The sequence below is a fragment of the Pipra filicauda genome, unplaced genomic scaffold, assembly GCF_003945595.2.
Source record: "Pipra filicauda isolate LSUMZ 115617 unplaced genomic scaffold, ASM394559v2 scaffold176_size3548034_pilon, whole genome shotgun sequence".
NCBI classification, from domain to species: Eukaryota; Metazoa; Chordata; class Aves; order Passeriformes; family Pipridae; genus Pipra; species Pipra filicauda.
Genome location: NW_024104283.1, coordinates 1,626,008 through 1,642,175, shown reverse-complemented (window position 1 = coordinate 1,642,175; position 16,168 = coordinate 1,626,008). Strand labels below are relative to the sequence as shown.

At 41.2% G+C, this 16,168-nt stretch overlaps 1 protein-coding gene across 1 annotated transcript in view; it reads left to right on the top strand.

Moving 5' to 3' along the window:
• Positions 1 to 291: 291 nt before the first annotated feature.
• SEC63 (SEC63 homolog, protein translocation regulator) overlaps positions 292 to 16,168 on the top strand; it is a 60,838-nt gene continuing 44,961 nt past the window's right edge. The window contains exon 1 of the mRNA XM_027747872.2: positions 292 to 504. Within this exon, the coding sequence (XP_027603673.1) occupies positions 381 to 504 (124 nt within the window). The 5' untranslated portion in view covers positions 292 to 380. The remainder of the gene's footprint in view (positions 505 to 16,168) is intronic.

The window sequence follows — 16,168 nt, the reverse complement described above, 5'->3', positions numbered from 1 at the left end:
CTGTGATTCTGTGACATGTGCTCCAAGTCGGCCCTGTTTGAGCAGGGCTGCCGGACCAGGTGCCCCACTGCGCTCCCTCGCAGCCTTCCCCATCGTGGGGTTCCGCGATGGATTCCCCGATCCTGACGGGAGGGGCTTTTCGACGAGCCAACCAGCGGCCGGGGGGGGGGCTGCGGGCGGGCGGGCCCGTGACGCCACACTCTCAGCTATGGTGGCTGAGCAGTGACACGTCTCCTTCTGGCCCGGGAAGGGGCGGGGGAGCGGGAGCGTGGGATCTCGCGGGATCCCGGAGCGGCTGGATCGGCCCCGGGGCGGCGACACCGGGGGGCCGCCGGTAGCAGCAGCAGCAGCGGCGGCGGGGACGGGCGGCCGGCGCGGCCATGGCGGGGCAGCAGTTCCAGTACGACGACAGCGGCAACACGTTCTTCTACTTCCTCACCAGCTTCGTGGGGCTCATCGTCATCCCCGCCACCTACTACCTGTGGCCACGGGACCAGCACGCCGGTGAGCGGCCCGGCCCCGGGCACAGCCGGGCTCCTCCTCGCCCGCTTCGCCCGCCCGCCCGTCGTGGCATAGCGGGGCCGGGCCGGGCCCGCGGCGGGGCCGCTCCGGCCGGGCCGGCCCTGCCCCGCGACCCCCGGATGCGGCGGGCGGGAGGCGGCGGCCCCGCGGGGTGTTCGCCGTCAGCCATCGAGCGGTGCCCGGGGGGTCCGAGGGGCCGCCCCCCCGAGCCCGCCCGGCTCCGCGCCGCTGCTCCTGCAGAGTCATCGCTGCGCCGGGGTCCGGGGCTTTGTTTGGGGCTTGGGTTTTCCTCCCTGCCTTCCCGGAGTGTTTCAGGGCGGGTGACCTAAATTTTAGCCATGGAGAAGAGAATAAGCTATTGAGTTGAGGCCAGAGAGGAAAAGTTACCGAGCTCTGCTTTTGTGTGCCATAAGGTCACAGCGAGTGTGAAAAGAGGATTTGATATTTTCCCGCTACAAGTCGCGGTTAAATGTCCGAAGGGGTTCCACCCTTCGGGGTGATGCTTTGTGTCACCGAGCTGCGTTAGAAAGTTTCTCCTAATAGTTCAGAATTTCATTTCCAAAGTAATTTTCCTTTTTGTCTTTACTGCATCCCTCTATTCTTGGAAGGAGAAGGCGTTTTGGTATATGGGCTGCGCAGGAACACATTTTTAACTGCAGTTTTGAGATTAAAAAAGCTGTAGAAATTGTATTTAAAAGCAGGATAGTAAACGCTGAGTAAAACAGGGATGCTTGGTGTGTTTCCCATCGCTGAAACCTACAGACCTCTTAAGAACGCTTGTGCCTTGAAATCTGTGAAGAGTCCCTTTTGCTCCCTGCATCTTTTTACGTTCAGTGTCTGGTGTTTTTGATGCCGTTTTAAATGGCTTGCCAGGTTCTGCTTAACTTAGTTTCATATGTAAAAGAAATACTCAGCAATGAAATCTTAATCCTGTACTTTCTGTTAGGGAGTAAGACAACAAATGTTTTGGTGCTAAATAATAGCTATTCACGGTATTGATTGCTGACAGATGTGGCTTCTGACAGGGCCTCTTTGGAGGATTGGTCTCTGCCCTCCAGATACTACTTCTTGTCTGGCTGAGGAGTTAGTTCTTTCTGCTGAAAAGAAAGGTTTCTCTGCCTCATCTTTCTGTGTCCTGACTGTTGCAAGAGGGAGGTGTTACTGTTGAACATGTTTTGTAATCTTTGGGTTGTATTTAAGGAACAGGGGATCTGAGAGAGAAGATTACTTCTGTAACCTTTCTCCAAAACTCAATATTTTTATTTTATTTTTGTTCTGGTGAAGGGTGGGAGGCAGTGGGGGAGAAAATCTCTCTTTCTCTTGAATAATGCTTTACTTCCTCTGTAGTTCTTAGGAGCTGCTTCTTGGGAAAATGGTTGTGACTTACTTGAGATGCTGTGCAGAATGGTATGGCCAGCAGGGACACTGAGTGATGTTAACTTCAGTTTCAAGGGCTGACAGAAGCAGGAAAAGCTGTAGAAATGCTGTCAAACTTGGAAACACTTTACTCACCTTACATATTTGATCTTCAGATATCCTTACAGAATGGCAGGAAATGAAAACCTGACTTTGGAATATGGCTATATGGATTTTACTCAGTTTTTAAATAGGCCTGCCATTAAACATTAATAATTACTTTTCCTCTAGCCAGCATCGTCCAGAGTATGGAAGGCCTGTTGCATATTGTTCTGCAATTAGTGCTAGTTTCTTGCGAGGTTGTATCAAACTATACTTTCCAAAACAAAAGATAAATTTTATTATGCTGTTGGTACAAAAAAAATGAATCAACTAAGTGAAAATTACCAGGCATAGCAATGAATGGTTCTGCCTCATAATTGTCTTAATGGATTTTAAAATGTGAATATGGTCCAGTTTTTAGCATATAGATTAATAGCGTGCCTGCAGTCTCCTGGGTGAGTTCTGTTCTGCAGACTGTTTTTAAATGAAGAGTTGAGGTGTTGTGCAGATCAACACTGGGAACTAATGTTGATCTATTAAGTAAGATCTCACTAAGTCTGCTAAGTAGTAGAATGTTGTGTTGTTTGAGTTGTTTAAGTGTATGGCTCTTGGGTGGCTCATTTCCAGCAAAATGCCCTCAGTAGTTTTCTCACAGCTTTTTGTATTAATTCAACCATACCTGTCCTGGCATTTGAACCAGATTTCAAGAATAAATTAAAACCTTATAATGATGCAAAGTATGGATTGTTTAGCCATGACTTTGTTTTCAGAGTAATTCACTAGTTTAGAAAAACCAACAAACCAAGACAAAACCAAACCACACGTTTTAGAAGCTGAGAGAAGGCCTATGTCTTGAAGTCTTCCAGCGCTGCTAGTTCCTGATTCCTTTAGTGAGCAGGAATATCTGGATGTTGATATGAGATGTTTATTTTTATGCTCATTTAGGGCAGGGTTTCCAACCAGAGGGGCACAGTGCTGGGTCAAATTGAATAAGCTCTGCCAAGACCTCTGCTCTCTGTGTGTAGAACTAACTAGCATTTTTGTTGTGGAACTGTATTTTGCCATGCCTATGCTAGAGAACCCAGCCTTTGTGGCCCTGGGTGGACTTGGTGAAGTGCAGCTGGACAGGTGAGCTGTTTCAGCTCCAGCTCGAGGAGAGCCTGTAGGCAGTGAAAAGAGCAGGTCAGAGGGAACTTTTGAAGCAGAGCAGATGCCTGTCCTCCTTGCTTCAAGACCCTTTTTGCAATGTAAAGCAGAGCATCCAGAAGACACAGACCAGATTCCTTTTTTGGTAAAAACTAGGTTGGAAGATGAGCTTCAGCCACATTGTTTTGTAAGAGCAGACTAGAGCTAGTCTGAAGCAAGAGTGAAATGCTTTTAGCGGGGAAGTCGACCCTTCGGTGCTTGCAGTTGCCTTCTACAAATGCACTGCCATGGATTGCTGCTATGTGATACAGTAGAGTGCCAGTGGAGGAACAGCAAAAATCTGGGAATTGCTGATGGCCTGTAAAATTCTAGGATTTGTTCTGTGCTGTAGTTTTGTAGTAAATGCTCATAGAATAAATAAAACCCCCAAAAACTCAGTGTTTGTTTTTGCTATAGTGAAGATTGGAGAGTAAGACTGTGTCTGTATTGCTTTACTATATGGAGGAAACTCAAAATGTGTTACCTAATGTCAGATTTTTAGTAGGAGAGCCATTAACATTTTGCTGTTAGTGCTTCTTAAAATAAACTTCTGAAAGGCCTTTTCAGTTCTACTTTTGGGAAGAACAGCATGATTTGTGTCTCAAAAGTCCTGAGTAAAATTTGAGCTTCCTTTATTTCCTGAGTGTCTAAACCTGCCTTCTCCAGGCATTCTGAGAGAGTCCATATGAAGTGTTGCTGCAGCTTGCAGTAGGGGTTGGTACTAATATTTGGGAGGGTTTTACTGTGGTGTGCTAGTCACCCTGTGAACTGTCCTATAATTTCATTACCTCAGCTTTGATAAACCAAACAAGCAGATAACTGAGTTTTTAAACTGCATTTTTCCCGATGACTTTACCTCCTTGGTGTTCACTCTAGAGCTAATAAGGCACTTATAAAAGGTTAATTGTTCAGCGTTGTGTCTTGGGCTGCAGTTTCATAACTGCATCAAGGTAGTAGTGCTCTAACAGAGTAAGTCTTATTTCTCACCCTCCCTTGTGCCAAATAGAGCACCCAAACAGTGTGGGTGACTGGAATAAGCTTGTTTTAGCTGAGATTAATTTTTGGCTTTTTTTTTTTTTTCTTCTTTCAGTCTTACTTTTAATGTGTGTTGGTTTCTGGGTAGGACTTTATGGATGCTTGGGGTGGTGCAGGATTTGACAGTGAGGGAAGAAGATTGATCCTTTCTGTGGTGGTGATGGCTTCAGGTGATGGTGAAACTGCTGTATTGTTTATCCTTGACTGGTATCTTGAGAACATATATGTGTGTATATGGGTTTTCTTACTAGAGGAATTTCATACTTTTTCTGGATCACCTCTGTTTTGGGAAAATACTGGTATAAATTTAGCCTAATTACTGTGAGGAAAACTATTGCAAAGACTGCTCTTAATTGGGAACAAAAAATATGATTGCTAAAAAGTTATTCTGGTGCAGATTCACTTCTTAATGAGAAGGTATTTTCTGCAGTGGGAATTTTTAAGTTGTCTTTCAAAAACTTAATTGCAAGAGGTGAAGAAAAGATGTTTTTTTCTCAGCAATTTGTGGTGGAGGAGTGCCCATCAACGTATCTTCCTATTGTTGGACTTGCTTTGAACCAATTTCAGTGAAGGTTTGTGTAGATTAAATGTCAGAATCTAGAAAGGAAATGGAGAGCAAGAGGTGAATGAGTTTAGTTGGATAATTTGCCAGTTGTTGCACAATGCTGATGCGTTTGCTGAACTTTGTATACTTTTTGACTTCCACCTGTGTTGCTGAATGAAGACTCATAAAGCTGTGCCGAAACAGGTGGTCATAGGTTGTGATGTGCTTTGCAGTTAAGTGCATCTATCTGGACGTTCTTCATTTTACCCATTGTTTTTAGTTTATTTAGGTCTGCATTAAATAAATTATCCTGTTTTAGGGCATTAGGTATTCATAACGTATTACAAAGTTGCTGGAAAGAATAAATGTCTCTGTCCTGAGTCTTTTACAGTAACTTGAACAAAACGAAGATGTTGAAAATAGTTCAAAACCCCCAAAGAATAACAGCTGTGAATGCAGGGATACCGTTAATAAAAGTTTGCAGTCTCTGATAGAAAAGAGGCTGTAGGAGCTATTCTGCTTGGAACATAGATCTTCCTTCTGCAAGTGTAAGAACAGAAACACCTGCTGTAGAAAAGATAAAAAAAAAAAAAAGAAAAAAGATCTGCTGCATGTTTGTATGTAGGAAAAAGTAATTATATGAAATGGATAAAAGCTGTTCAGTGTACTTTCATTGTAATAGAGATCCATACAGAGTGTGTATGGGGTTTTTTGTTTGTTTGTTTTTAGGTGGTTGTTTGTGTTTAGTTTTTTTTGGGGAGTGGGGTGGGTGTTGCTGTTGTTGGGGAGCCCTGGCTATATGTTGTTCTGTTGCTCTTTAATCTTCTTCCCTTGCACTCTCCCCTCTCAAGTGTTTCTGTTTGAGATGTAGTAGAATTTTCTTGAAGAGCACTGGGTCAATACAAAGAAAACCTTTAAAAAATCTGGCTAAAAGAGGCTATTCCCTGCTAATCTTTGAAGATGCCATGCCTCTTGGAAGTAGCATAGGCAGTTTGAGAGCTCTGGTTCTAGGCTAACCTTTTTGCTTTGAGGCTGGGCAGAATGCAGAAATATTTCAAAAATACTGCTTACTAGGTGACCATTAAAAGGGGGACTATAATTTAATGTTGACACTTAATATTACTTTGTTAAATTTTTACTGTAATGCTGTTCTGAAGCAGTGGGGTTTTTTGCATACTTCTATAGGTAGCCAGTACTTGACACTCACTTTCAAAACCTTGAGTAGAAGACCTGAGAAAGATCTTCTGTATTAAGAACCCTGTTTCTCTGTGTACCTGCCCACTATACTGGATCTCTCTATGTAGTAGTGTAAATATTAAGGTTTCTGTGTAATTTTTGGTACACTTTTCATCTGTATATCTTGAGGCTGTTTTCAGAGATTTATATTAATCCTCTGCTTTAACTTGGAAGTATGGGAGCAGAGGCTATAAAGTTTATTTGGCTCTCTAAGGACAAACAGTGAGTCTGCAACTTAGATGTGACTCAAGCCAGTGCAGAGAACACAGGCAGTGATTCTTCTGTTTTATCTGTAATGGAATAATGAGCATTTCTACCCCACGGCAGCTGGGGGAGATGCTGCTTCCACTCCTGGTAAAATTCTTCTGTGCTGCTTCTAATCGTCTGGTGTGAGATAAGATTGGTTGGAGTGGGTTAATTGTGATGCCTGTTCTTGGCTACAGCTCACTGAAATCCAAAAGTATTTCACAGTATTTTGGTATTTGGTAATACAGGATAAAGTACAGGATACTGGTAAAGGACAGGATAAAACCACAGGATAAAACCACAGGATGCCATGCTCATTGGTGCTGTGGTGGATAAGCATGAGTGTGAAAACTTGATGTCTGTGAATATAAGCATTTTGTGCCCATATGTGTGTATGCTTATCCTTTCCTGTTAATATAACCTTTCATCATTGTGTCAGGAAGTGGGAGGAGAGTCAGTGAAATGCAGTTATGCATTTAAGAACTGTTCTTACGTACAAATTGAGATTTTTGAGGTACTGAGAGACTGAGTGTACCATTTTAAGTTCAGAAAAATACAGCTTATTAGGTAACTGTTAGAAGGCAGAATACAATGTAATGGTGATGCTTAACACTATTTTGATAGGTTTTTTTACTATATTGCTATTTTGAAGCAGTAGGGGTTTTTTTGAGAAACATTTGAAGAAGGGGCAAACGTTATGAGATGTTACTAGTAATGCCTAGCAATTATCTCTAAAAATATTTTTCAAAACAAAGCATTTGGATAGTTATCCAAACTGCTCTGTTATTTTGGGGGGGGGGGAGGGGGGAAACCTGTCATTTCATGGAGTTTTTTAACTATTGTAATATTATTATGAGCACTGTAGCTTCCTAGCAGTAAAATAAAATTAATAGCCCTTTGTTACAGATTAGTTGAGTAGTTTCAAGACTGTCCTGAACACTTAACTCTGAAAAGCTTTTTGTGGCAAGTTGAAGACCAAGCTGTTACAAGAACTTTACTTTCATTGCATGCACATGAAAATAAAGTAGTTTCTATTTTTAAAAAATTCAACCTTTGTTATGGAAGCTTATGTAAACTGTGTCCTAAGTTTTATTACACGCCTTGTTCAGTTAATATTTGCTGCGAGGGTATCTTCATTACTCACATAGATGATACTAAACTATCAGGATATACAGGCTATGTATTAGAGAATTCAAGTTGGTGCTATCTAACCTGATATATTCCGTAGTAAAGTGTGATGATTCAGTTATGGTCTCATGAGCAGCTAAGCCATTCTTGCAGGGTGAGCAGGAATTTTGAGAGACGAGCAAGGTAAATGGCAAAGAATGGAATCAACAGCAATTCCATAGGTTTTTTAGTGGTTGGTTGGTTTATTTTGTTTTGGTTGGTTGGTTGTCGTGGAAGTTTGTTTTTTTTTTTATTTGTTCTTCAAACTCATGCCTGTGAAGAAGGGTTCAGACCTGCAGCAATTTGAATAAGTATGAACTAGGCTTCTGCTACATCCTTGCACCCTGCAGTGCTACCTTCTCCCGCTGTGGGGTTTGTAGGCCTTTCCCTCAGTTATTAGCCAGGACCAGACATCCACATCTCCATTTCATGGTGAAGGGGGTCGTGCTGTCTAGAACATACTAAGAACAGGGAGAGGCCCAAAATAGGTACTTAATTTCTTTCCTGAGCAAAAAGATTAGTGTCTGCACCAGTTTTTAAATAATTGTACAATTAAGAAGATTGAAGAGGTGTTTTCAGATTTTCACTTAGTGTTTCCCTTTTACAGAAAATTGCTTACGAGCATTTTAAATTCAGAAGATTCCTTTATCTTGGTTTGCTGGATGAACTGTTTGAAACTAGAATATTTGCAAGGATTGTGGCTTCTGCAGAGGCTTACCAATAAAGTTTCAAATACCCTTTTTTCTTTAGAAACAAAAGAATGGATATACTGGGTCAGGTCAGGTGTCTTTTTTTATGTGGTATTACAGAAGTGTATGCCTTAAGGAAGGAATAAATAGGGGCAAGCATAAATGCTGCTTCCTTTGCACATTCTCCCTGTTTCCAGTGGTTTTCAGTTCAGCGACTCTTTTATTATAGCATCTATACCATCCTATGGTAAGGAGGTCACCAACTTGGCTGCCCACACTGCAAATAATCAGCTTTGTTTTGCACCATCTTCTGATGTTACTTGATGATCCTTATTTCCTCTACTGGAAGAGGCAGTAAACATTCAGTTCTGTCTGTCCTGGCTGTCACTTAGGTTTTTTTACAGCCTTCCATTACCTCTCCTTGCACTTGACTGTCTCCCAGCTGGAAGATTTGTAGCTTATATTTTGGACATAAATCTTCTCATATGTTTGATGACCCTCGTTCACCTTAATCGAATGTTTTCTAGTTGCCCCTCTTTGAGAGGTGGGGACTAGGACAGTGCATCATACTCGAGGTATGTACAGCCTCAAGCTTGTACATGGCTCAAACTTATGTGGTGGAGTAATATTGCCCTCCTTTCCTCATAGGAATGCTCTAAACATTTGCTTTGATTTTTATAACTAATAAGCATTCAGCTGAGGTTTATACAGAGCAGTTTTTCACAACACCAAGACTGCATTCCTGAGAGATAATGGTCAGCCTCAAGCTCATCATAGTACATATTATATTAGCATAGTTCCCATTGCTCTTCACATTTTCATACCCTGAATTTCGTGCACCATTCTGTATTCTACTCACTTGATCTTTACAATTTTTCAGGATAACCTTGTCTTTGTTACCCAGAATAAGTTAAAATCATCCAGAAGCCTTATTTTACTACTCACCCTTTTACTCAGGTTACTTATTAGTGAAATATGAGTGTTGTAGTTCCAGTTCCTACAGAGCTCCTGGTGATTTCCTTCTGCTGTGAGAATTGGCCGTTCACTCTCTCTTCTAGTCACATATTTATTTTTGCAATAGTTAGATTGTTGTCCTGAAAGACTTCTAAGAGGAACCTTTCAAAAGCCTTTTGGAAACCACAGACTATATCAGTAGTATCTCCTCTTCCATATGTTTACTTCCTTTAGAGGACTTTACCTTCACAAAAGCCCCACTGATGATAAGTGGATGTATGGTACTTATCCCTGTGTCCGCTAATTTGATTCCTTATTATAGTTCCTTCGAGGTGTGCATCAGAACAACACTGAACACAGGTTCAGTGATTGGTGATATGCTAAGTGACTTTTGTCTACATTTGTTTTGGATTGAATGAATTCTTGTTTCCTACCGCACTAAACTGATAAAATCAAGCTAATAATTAAGAATGTGTATTCTTGGAGCCCAGCGTTGTTGTATTCCTCTCAGATTCTCTTAAAGTTTTACAACACACCTGTAGGTCCAGCCCTACTATAAATGTGGTAATTTAGGTGATGTAGCTTAAAATTTAGTATAGTTATTCCCACTGATGGTTTTGTCAGTACAAATAAGACAGTATACTAATAGGAAGGACAAGGTTTGGAAATGGCTTGATTAGGAGTAGTGCAGTGTGGAACTGTGCCCTGAGACTGTAAACAGAAAGTTTGAGTAAGTAAATTCTGAAAACAAGTTAACTTGCAAGATGTTGAATCATCTTATGTTGCTGTTTATTAAAATTTTTAGGAACAAATGCTATCTTTTAGTCAACACCTCTGTGTCGAACTGTGTGAATGAAAAGTTAGGTTACTTTTTGTCCCTTTTAAGCTTAATGTAGTTGCTGCAAAACATGCTCTGGAGAGAGCAGCCGTGCTATTAAAGTCTTTCACAGGACTTTTTGTAGTTTATGGACTGCTTGGAGCTTTAATGTGACTCAAAACACATGATATTTTTTGGGTTATTTCTGTGAATATTTACTAGACAGAAAGAATCTCTTTGAAAACAACTAGGGTCAGATTATTCAGCTGTAAATGTTGTAGTGAAGAGGCTAACTTGGACATGACCTCATTGTAGCTAAACTCAAGGTACTGACAACAATTCTTACAATAATAGATGTTAAAGTTAGAAGGCATCTATTAGATTATTTCATTCTTCACTGCTATGGTCAGTACAAAGTCCTGAAACACTTTTTTTTTTCTTTTTTTTTTTTTTTTTTTTTTAAATCCTAACGAAAACACTAGTGGTCATTTAAAGGCTTCTGGATTTAAGCAAATGCATTTTAGAACATTTTAAAATTACTTTAATTTGCTTCATGCCTCTTTAATTTGGAGTTTTGCAAGTCAATCCTATTATAATAAGGTTTGAAATTACTTAGTACTTCAGAGGAGTTTCTGACTTTGTGAGTTTACTGTGAGTTTGAATCCTGCCTTTTAGCTGCTGACAAAGATGGGTTACTGCTTTAAAACATCGTTATCAGTGTTTATTAGTAGCTTTTTTGTAGAGTTTTTTCCTAACACTGTGATTTTTAAATTGTTCTCAGTTACTATACTGTATCCATGTGGAGTCTTATTTTATAATAATTATCAAGGAAAATGTCAATAGAGTTAAGCAAAAATGGCCTAGTAAGGCAGTAGGGTAGCCTTTTCATACTTGTATTCATTAGCTGTTATCTGAGAAATGGTTCAGTGCTTAAAAAGTAAATTTGTTCAGAGATCCTCAGTTCAAGACCTCAGTAAATAAATTGTTCATACAATTGTTTAATTTCTGTAATTGTTGAAGCAGGAAAAAGCCCAAGACCTCAGATTTTGTACATGTATACGTACACATAGCTGTTGAAAAGTAAATGGGAAGAACGTATTTAGTGCACAGTTCAGAGGATTAGAACTGTAGAACCCTGAATAAAAAACAGCAAACCCAGAAAGAGTGTTTCGACTGAGCCTGTTGCCCTCAGTTTTAGCAGAACAGATTTCATGTTTAGAGCTGCAGTACCCTTGGGTTGTAGCCTTTACTCAAGACTTGCATGCTGTGTGTATTACTTGCATCTCTTGATGCTTTCCACAGGTACAAGTTTTCCATTCGAGTGTAGAGAGAGGATGACATGCTGCAAATAATTTTTGTGAAAGTCTGTTTTTGAAGTGATCTTAGCATTTCCTAGGGCTGCAGAACTGTGTCACTCTGTGTTCCTTGCTGAAAGAAGTAATTTTCTTTTGAAACCAAACAGCATTCTCCTTTGGATGAATCGTCTGCATCTGGTGGGCAGAATGTTTCATGTGCACCTCTTCCTTCCTATTTCTCTTTCTCACAAAGTCCATGGGAGCTGTATTTTAGACTTTCTGCCTTTGCTTTTCTTGGTAGCCTGGAGGTAGAAAGGACACAGGAGGCTAGGATGTACTTCTGTTCTTTCCTGCTGTTTGAGGTAGAATGATGGAAAACCGGTGGCTTCCATGTATTCTGGGTATTAGGTTTTTTGGTAGCTTTTAGCTGTCCTACAAATAGACTATGATATTTTTAAAATTTTATATGCTTTAGTTATAAGTACTGATGACAATAGCCTTATTTGTGGTATTTTTTTCCCTGAAGCTGACCTGTGTTGCAGCTAGAACAAGATTCTGGAGATTAAAACTTTTCTGTACCTCTTTCCATTCTATCACTTCTAGAATTTCCCATTTCCAGTGAGTGTGTCATTCGTCTTTCTTTCCTGAGGAGAATGAAAAAGAATCTTCCTTAGGTTTTCTTTTGGATCACTTCTTGAGACCTTCAGAACCTGGAGGCTAGGTCTAGGTAGGGATCATTTGTCAAGCATACCTAAGGATTAAGTGTATCCTCCTGTTTCTTTGGAAACAAATATATAAGATGGGTGAACTTCAAACTTAAAAGTCAGACATGGCTCAGTTATAGACACAATCTATGGAAACAGCAAATCCAGCCTGTGAGTAGCTTCCTTCTGTGTTTGTGTGTACTGTGTTCCTCACCCATTGTGTGATGGGTAAAGAATAGAGGTTGAGACAGATATGAGAAAAATTGTTGCCTTGTGAGGATGATCAAACTGTAGAACAGGCTGCTCAGAAGGTCAGTGAGCTCTCTGTCCTTGAAGCTACTCAAAGGCCTACAGCCAGACCTTGAGCAGCTGCTTTGTTGACCCTCTTGAGCAGCCCGGTTGGATTAGGTGATCTCCAGAGGTCTCTTTGAACCTGAGTGTTTAGTTGTTCTGTTTTTACCCAAGAACTGTGTGGTCTAGGTTACTCACCCAGAAAAGTTAGACGCCTCTGTCTTACAGACCTGGATATTCCAGAGGCATATATAAGTTCTGACCAAGAGGACTCAATTGTTTACTTAAACATTCTCCGCTGATACCCATGTTGTCACCTGGAATACAAAGGAATTGACTGCAGTATCAACAAGGGAAGACCAGCCTATGTCATCTACCTAAATTTCACAAGGCCTCTGTGACAGTCCCACATGACGTCCTTATCTTCAGATTGGAGAAATACAAATTGAAGGGTGGACTATTCAGTGAATACATAATTGACTGGATGGGTGCAGCCAGAGACTTGTGGTCAATGACTCTATGTCCAGGCAGAGACTGGTCCCGAAGGATGTCTCTCAGGGCTCTGTCTCTTTAGTAAATTTATCATTGACATAGTGAGATCAAGTGCACCCTCAGCAAGTTTGCAGATGACACAAAGCTGAACGGTACAGTTGACACTCCTGAAGGATGGGATGCTGTCCAGAGGAACCTGGACAAACTTGAGAAGTGGGCCCATGAGAACCTCATGAGTTTCAACAAGTCCAAATGCAAAGTGCTACACTTGGGTCAGGGCAATCCCAGACATGAGTACAGACCGGAGAAGAACTCATTGAGAGCAGCCCTGTGGAGAAGGACGTGGGGGTTCTCGTGGATGAAAAGCTGGACATGAGCCAGCAGTGTGTGCTTGCAGTCCAGAGAGCCGACTGCATCCTGGGCTGCCTCAAGAGAAGCGAGGCCAGCAGGTCGAGGGAGGTTGTTCTGCCCCTTAGCTCCGATCCTGTGAAACCTATGTCCAGGTCTGGGGTCCTCAGTACAAGAAAGACATGGACTTGTTGGAAGAAGTCCAGAGGAGGGCCTTGAAGATGATCAGAGGGCTGGAGCACCTCCTCTATGAAGACAGTCTGAGAGAACTGAAGTTGTTCAGCCTGGAGAAGAAAAGGCTCTGAATAGACCTTATTGTGGCTTTTCAGTACTTAAAGAGGACTTATAAAAAGAGAAAAGAGTGACTTTTTATGCAGATGGATACTTATAGGATGGTGTATCTGTGTGTTTTTAAAACAAGGAGACACTTAGATTAGATGTTAGGAAGAAATTCTTTACTGTGAGGGTGGCAAGGTACTGAAGGAGCTTGTCCTGAAGAAAGTTGTGGATGCCCTGTCCCTGGCGGTGTTCGAGGCCAGATTGCACAGGGCTTTGAGCAACCTGGTCTAGTGAGTGGCATCCCTGCCCAGGATAGGGGGTTTTGGACTAGATGATCTTTAAGGTCCCTTCCAACCCAACCATTCTATGGGGCTTTCTGAATAAATGAAAGAGATGGTACACAGATTTTCTTTTGTATCAGTACTAGTTGTATTTCTCGAGAACCTGAAAAGTATGTTAAGATGTAGTTTTGGCTGGATATTTGCATACATTGGTTAAGATATTATACATAGGTACTTGTGAGAACCCCTGTGAGTCAGAATTGTATTGGTAAAAATCTGCTTGTGTATCTCAGGAACCTTGGATGCATCCGGAACAATTTGGAGGGAAATAAAGCAAGCATGGGATGCTTCCCCAGATTATTTACAGAAATGAACTGCAGTCGGCATCATCCTCTGAGAGGGTGCTTTAACAATGTCTTGATGCAATGATTATTGTTAGTGAGATTAACTCAAAAGCCCAGGGATGTATTATGCCTTTGCTTTTCAAGGCTGTTTAATACCTATTTTAAAAACGTAGGAGAGATTCACTATTGTTAAGGGTTTTGCCCGTTGAATGAGAAGTCATTTTGACTAAAGGAAAAGCATTTCCCCCCTCAATCCCCACCCTCCCCCCAACTTGTCTCCCTGTAAAGATGGATCATCAAAGGATGTTGTCAGAAGTGCTCTCATACTGTAATGGGGAGCAATGATCTGGACCAACAAGAAACAGGAGAACTCCTCTGCTTTTCAAACTCTGAATCTCTTTCACTGACAGAACAAAGATTCCAGAGCTAAAATCCAAAGAAGGTACAATTCACATTTCACTGCAGAGCTTTACCTTGAGCGGTCTGTAATATATTTACTCCTGTGCGATCAGGGTCTGCAGGATAATGCAAGGACAGTGTGCCAATTCTGTGGCATGGCAAATCCACTTGTGTAAAAAGGAATTTCCTTGGGAGACAAAGGCAAAGCAAAAAAGACCTCATTTATCCACAACTTTCTCATTAGGAGTATGTTGCTGCTTTTGTTAAGCACAGGTATTGTGGCCTTTGCTAGCCTTTTTAAATTTTCCTTCTTTTTCTTTTCCTTTTGTAATTTTCTTTTTTAAAAAATAGTCCTTATTTTCTTTTTTTTTTAAACTTTCTGTCCTCTTTTTTCCTCTCTTTTTAATTTTTTTTAAGTTTTTTTTTTTTTTTTTTTCTGCAAAGAGTGTCTTCCTAACAAGATAAGTATTTTCTTTGGTGCAATCACATACATTTTCTGTAAATAAACAGGAGACCTGTTTTTCCTGGATACAGTAGGAATATAGCTTTCTTACTCAGTATGGTATTTTGCCAGTGGCTTTCTGCCTAAACTGGAAGTGATGCTGTCTGTACTCCTTCTTTTGCCCAAGTAGCTGCCTGTTTTTGAATTCCACAAGTTTATATGTGTTAATGATGGCATGTGACAGAGGAAGTGCCTCAGGATGCCTCTGAAGAATTTGAGTAGCCTGGGCTTTAGCCTCAATTTGAGTAGGATTTTATCCTTTCTTTATGTTCTGAACAGGTAACTGTAAAAAATCCTTCATCTTTTACTGCCCTTTTTCCTTCTGGGATTGATAGTCAGATGAGACCATTGCCATCCCAAGATCAGAAAGGGATTAATAAACTGCTTTTGCTTTGATATTGTTTAATCAACTATAATTAGATTTGATCCAGAACCGTTCAGATGCATGTGTAAAAAATGCAATGGCTGCTTAGCATCCTGCCTTCATTTGGTATTTGGCTGAAGAGGTCCCCCTGTGCAGCATACCTGTTCCAGGACTCCCTTTGCCAGGGAGTTTACACCTGACTTAGGTGTGTGCTGTTTACATATTCACAGGGCTTAAATTTTGCTCATACCACTTGCCTCGGGTTGGTCTTTTTGTTTTTCTTCTGTTGCTGTTGTCAGACTGGTCACAAAATGTGTCTTCTGCAACTGTTACTGGAAAACTGTTCCAAAACCTCAATTCTCTGATAATTATAAACCACAGTTAGTGGTCAGTTTTTATTTGACTTTATGCCAAGTCGTCAGTTTATCTTGCACAACTGTTTTATGTTTCTCCAAGGTGCCTTTCTCTAAGGCACTGTTGGAAGGTTTTTGGCATGGTAAGGTAAAGGGTACTGGTGGTTCTTGCAGGGAGGATGCCGAGCGGGGAAAGGAGAGAGTCATCTGGTCCTTGCAGGGCTGGACATCAGGAGGTTTGAGAAGCAGGGCATTGTGGTGTAGGTTTATACAGACAAGGCACAGCAGCTTGTTAAAACATCCTAGCAAAACACTGAAAGGAGTCATATCCTATTAGGCATAGTTTTACATGATTAAGTAAACAGAGTTCTGTTAGTCACCTTCTGTTTCTCCAAGAGCGCTGGTACTGCATTTTCATGTTGATGTTAGGTATTTCTACAAGCAGCGTAGTCAGGTCAGTCAGGACGGTGACCAAACAGCACTGCCTCTTGATTGTGCTGCAGAAATGTTAGTGGGGCTGTGATACAGATTGGACCAGGCTGAACTGCTGAACAGTTGGTTTTGTCTTGCTTCAGCACCGAATGACTGAATTAATTGACAATATTTGAAATGAGGGATTTAGGCTTCACGTAAGCACATGTGTCTTCTGTGAGGCTTGTGATG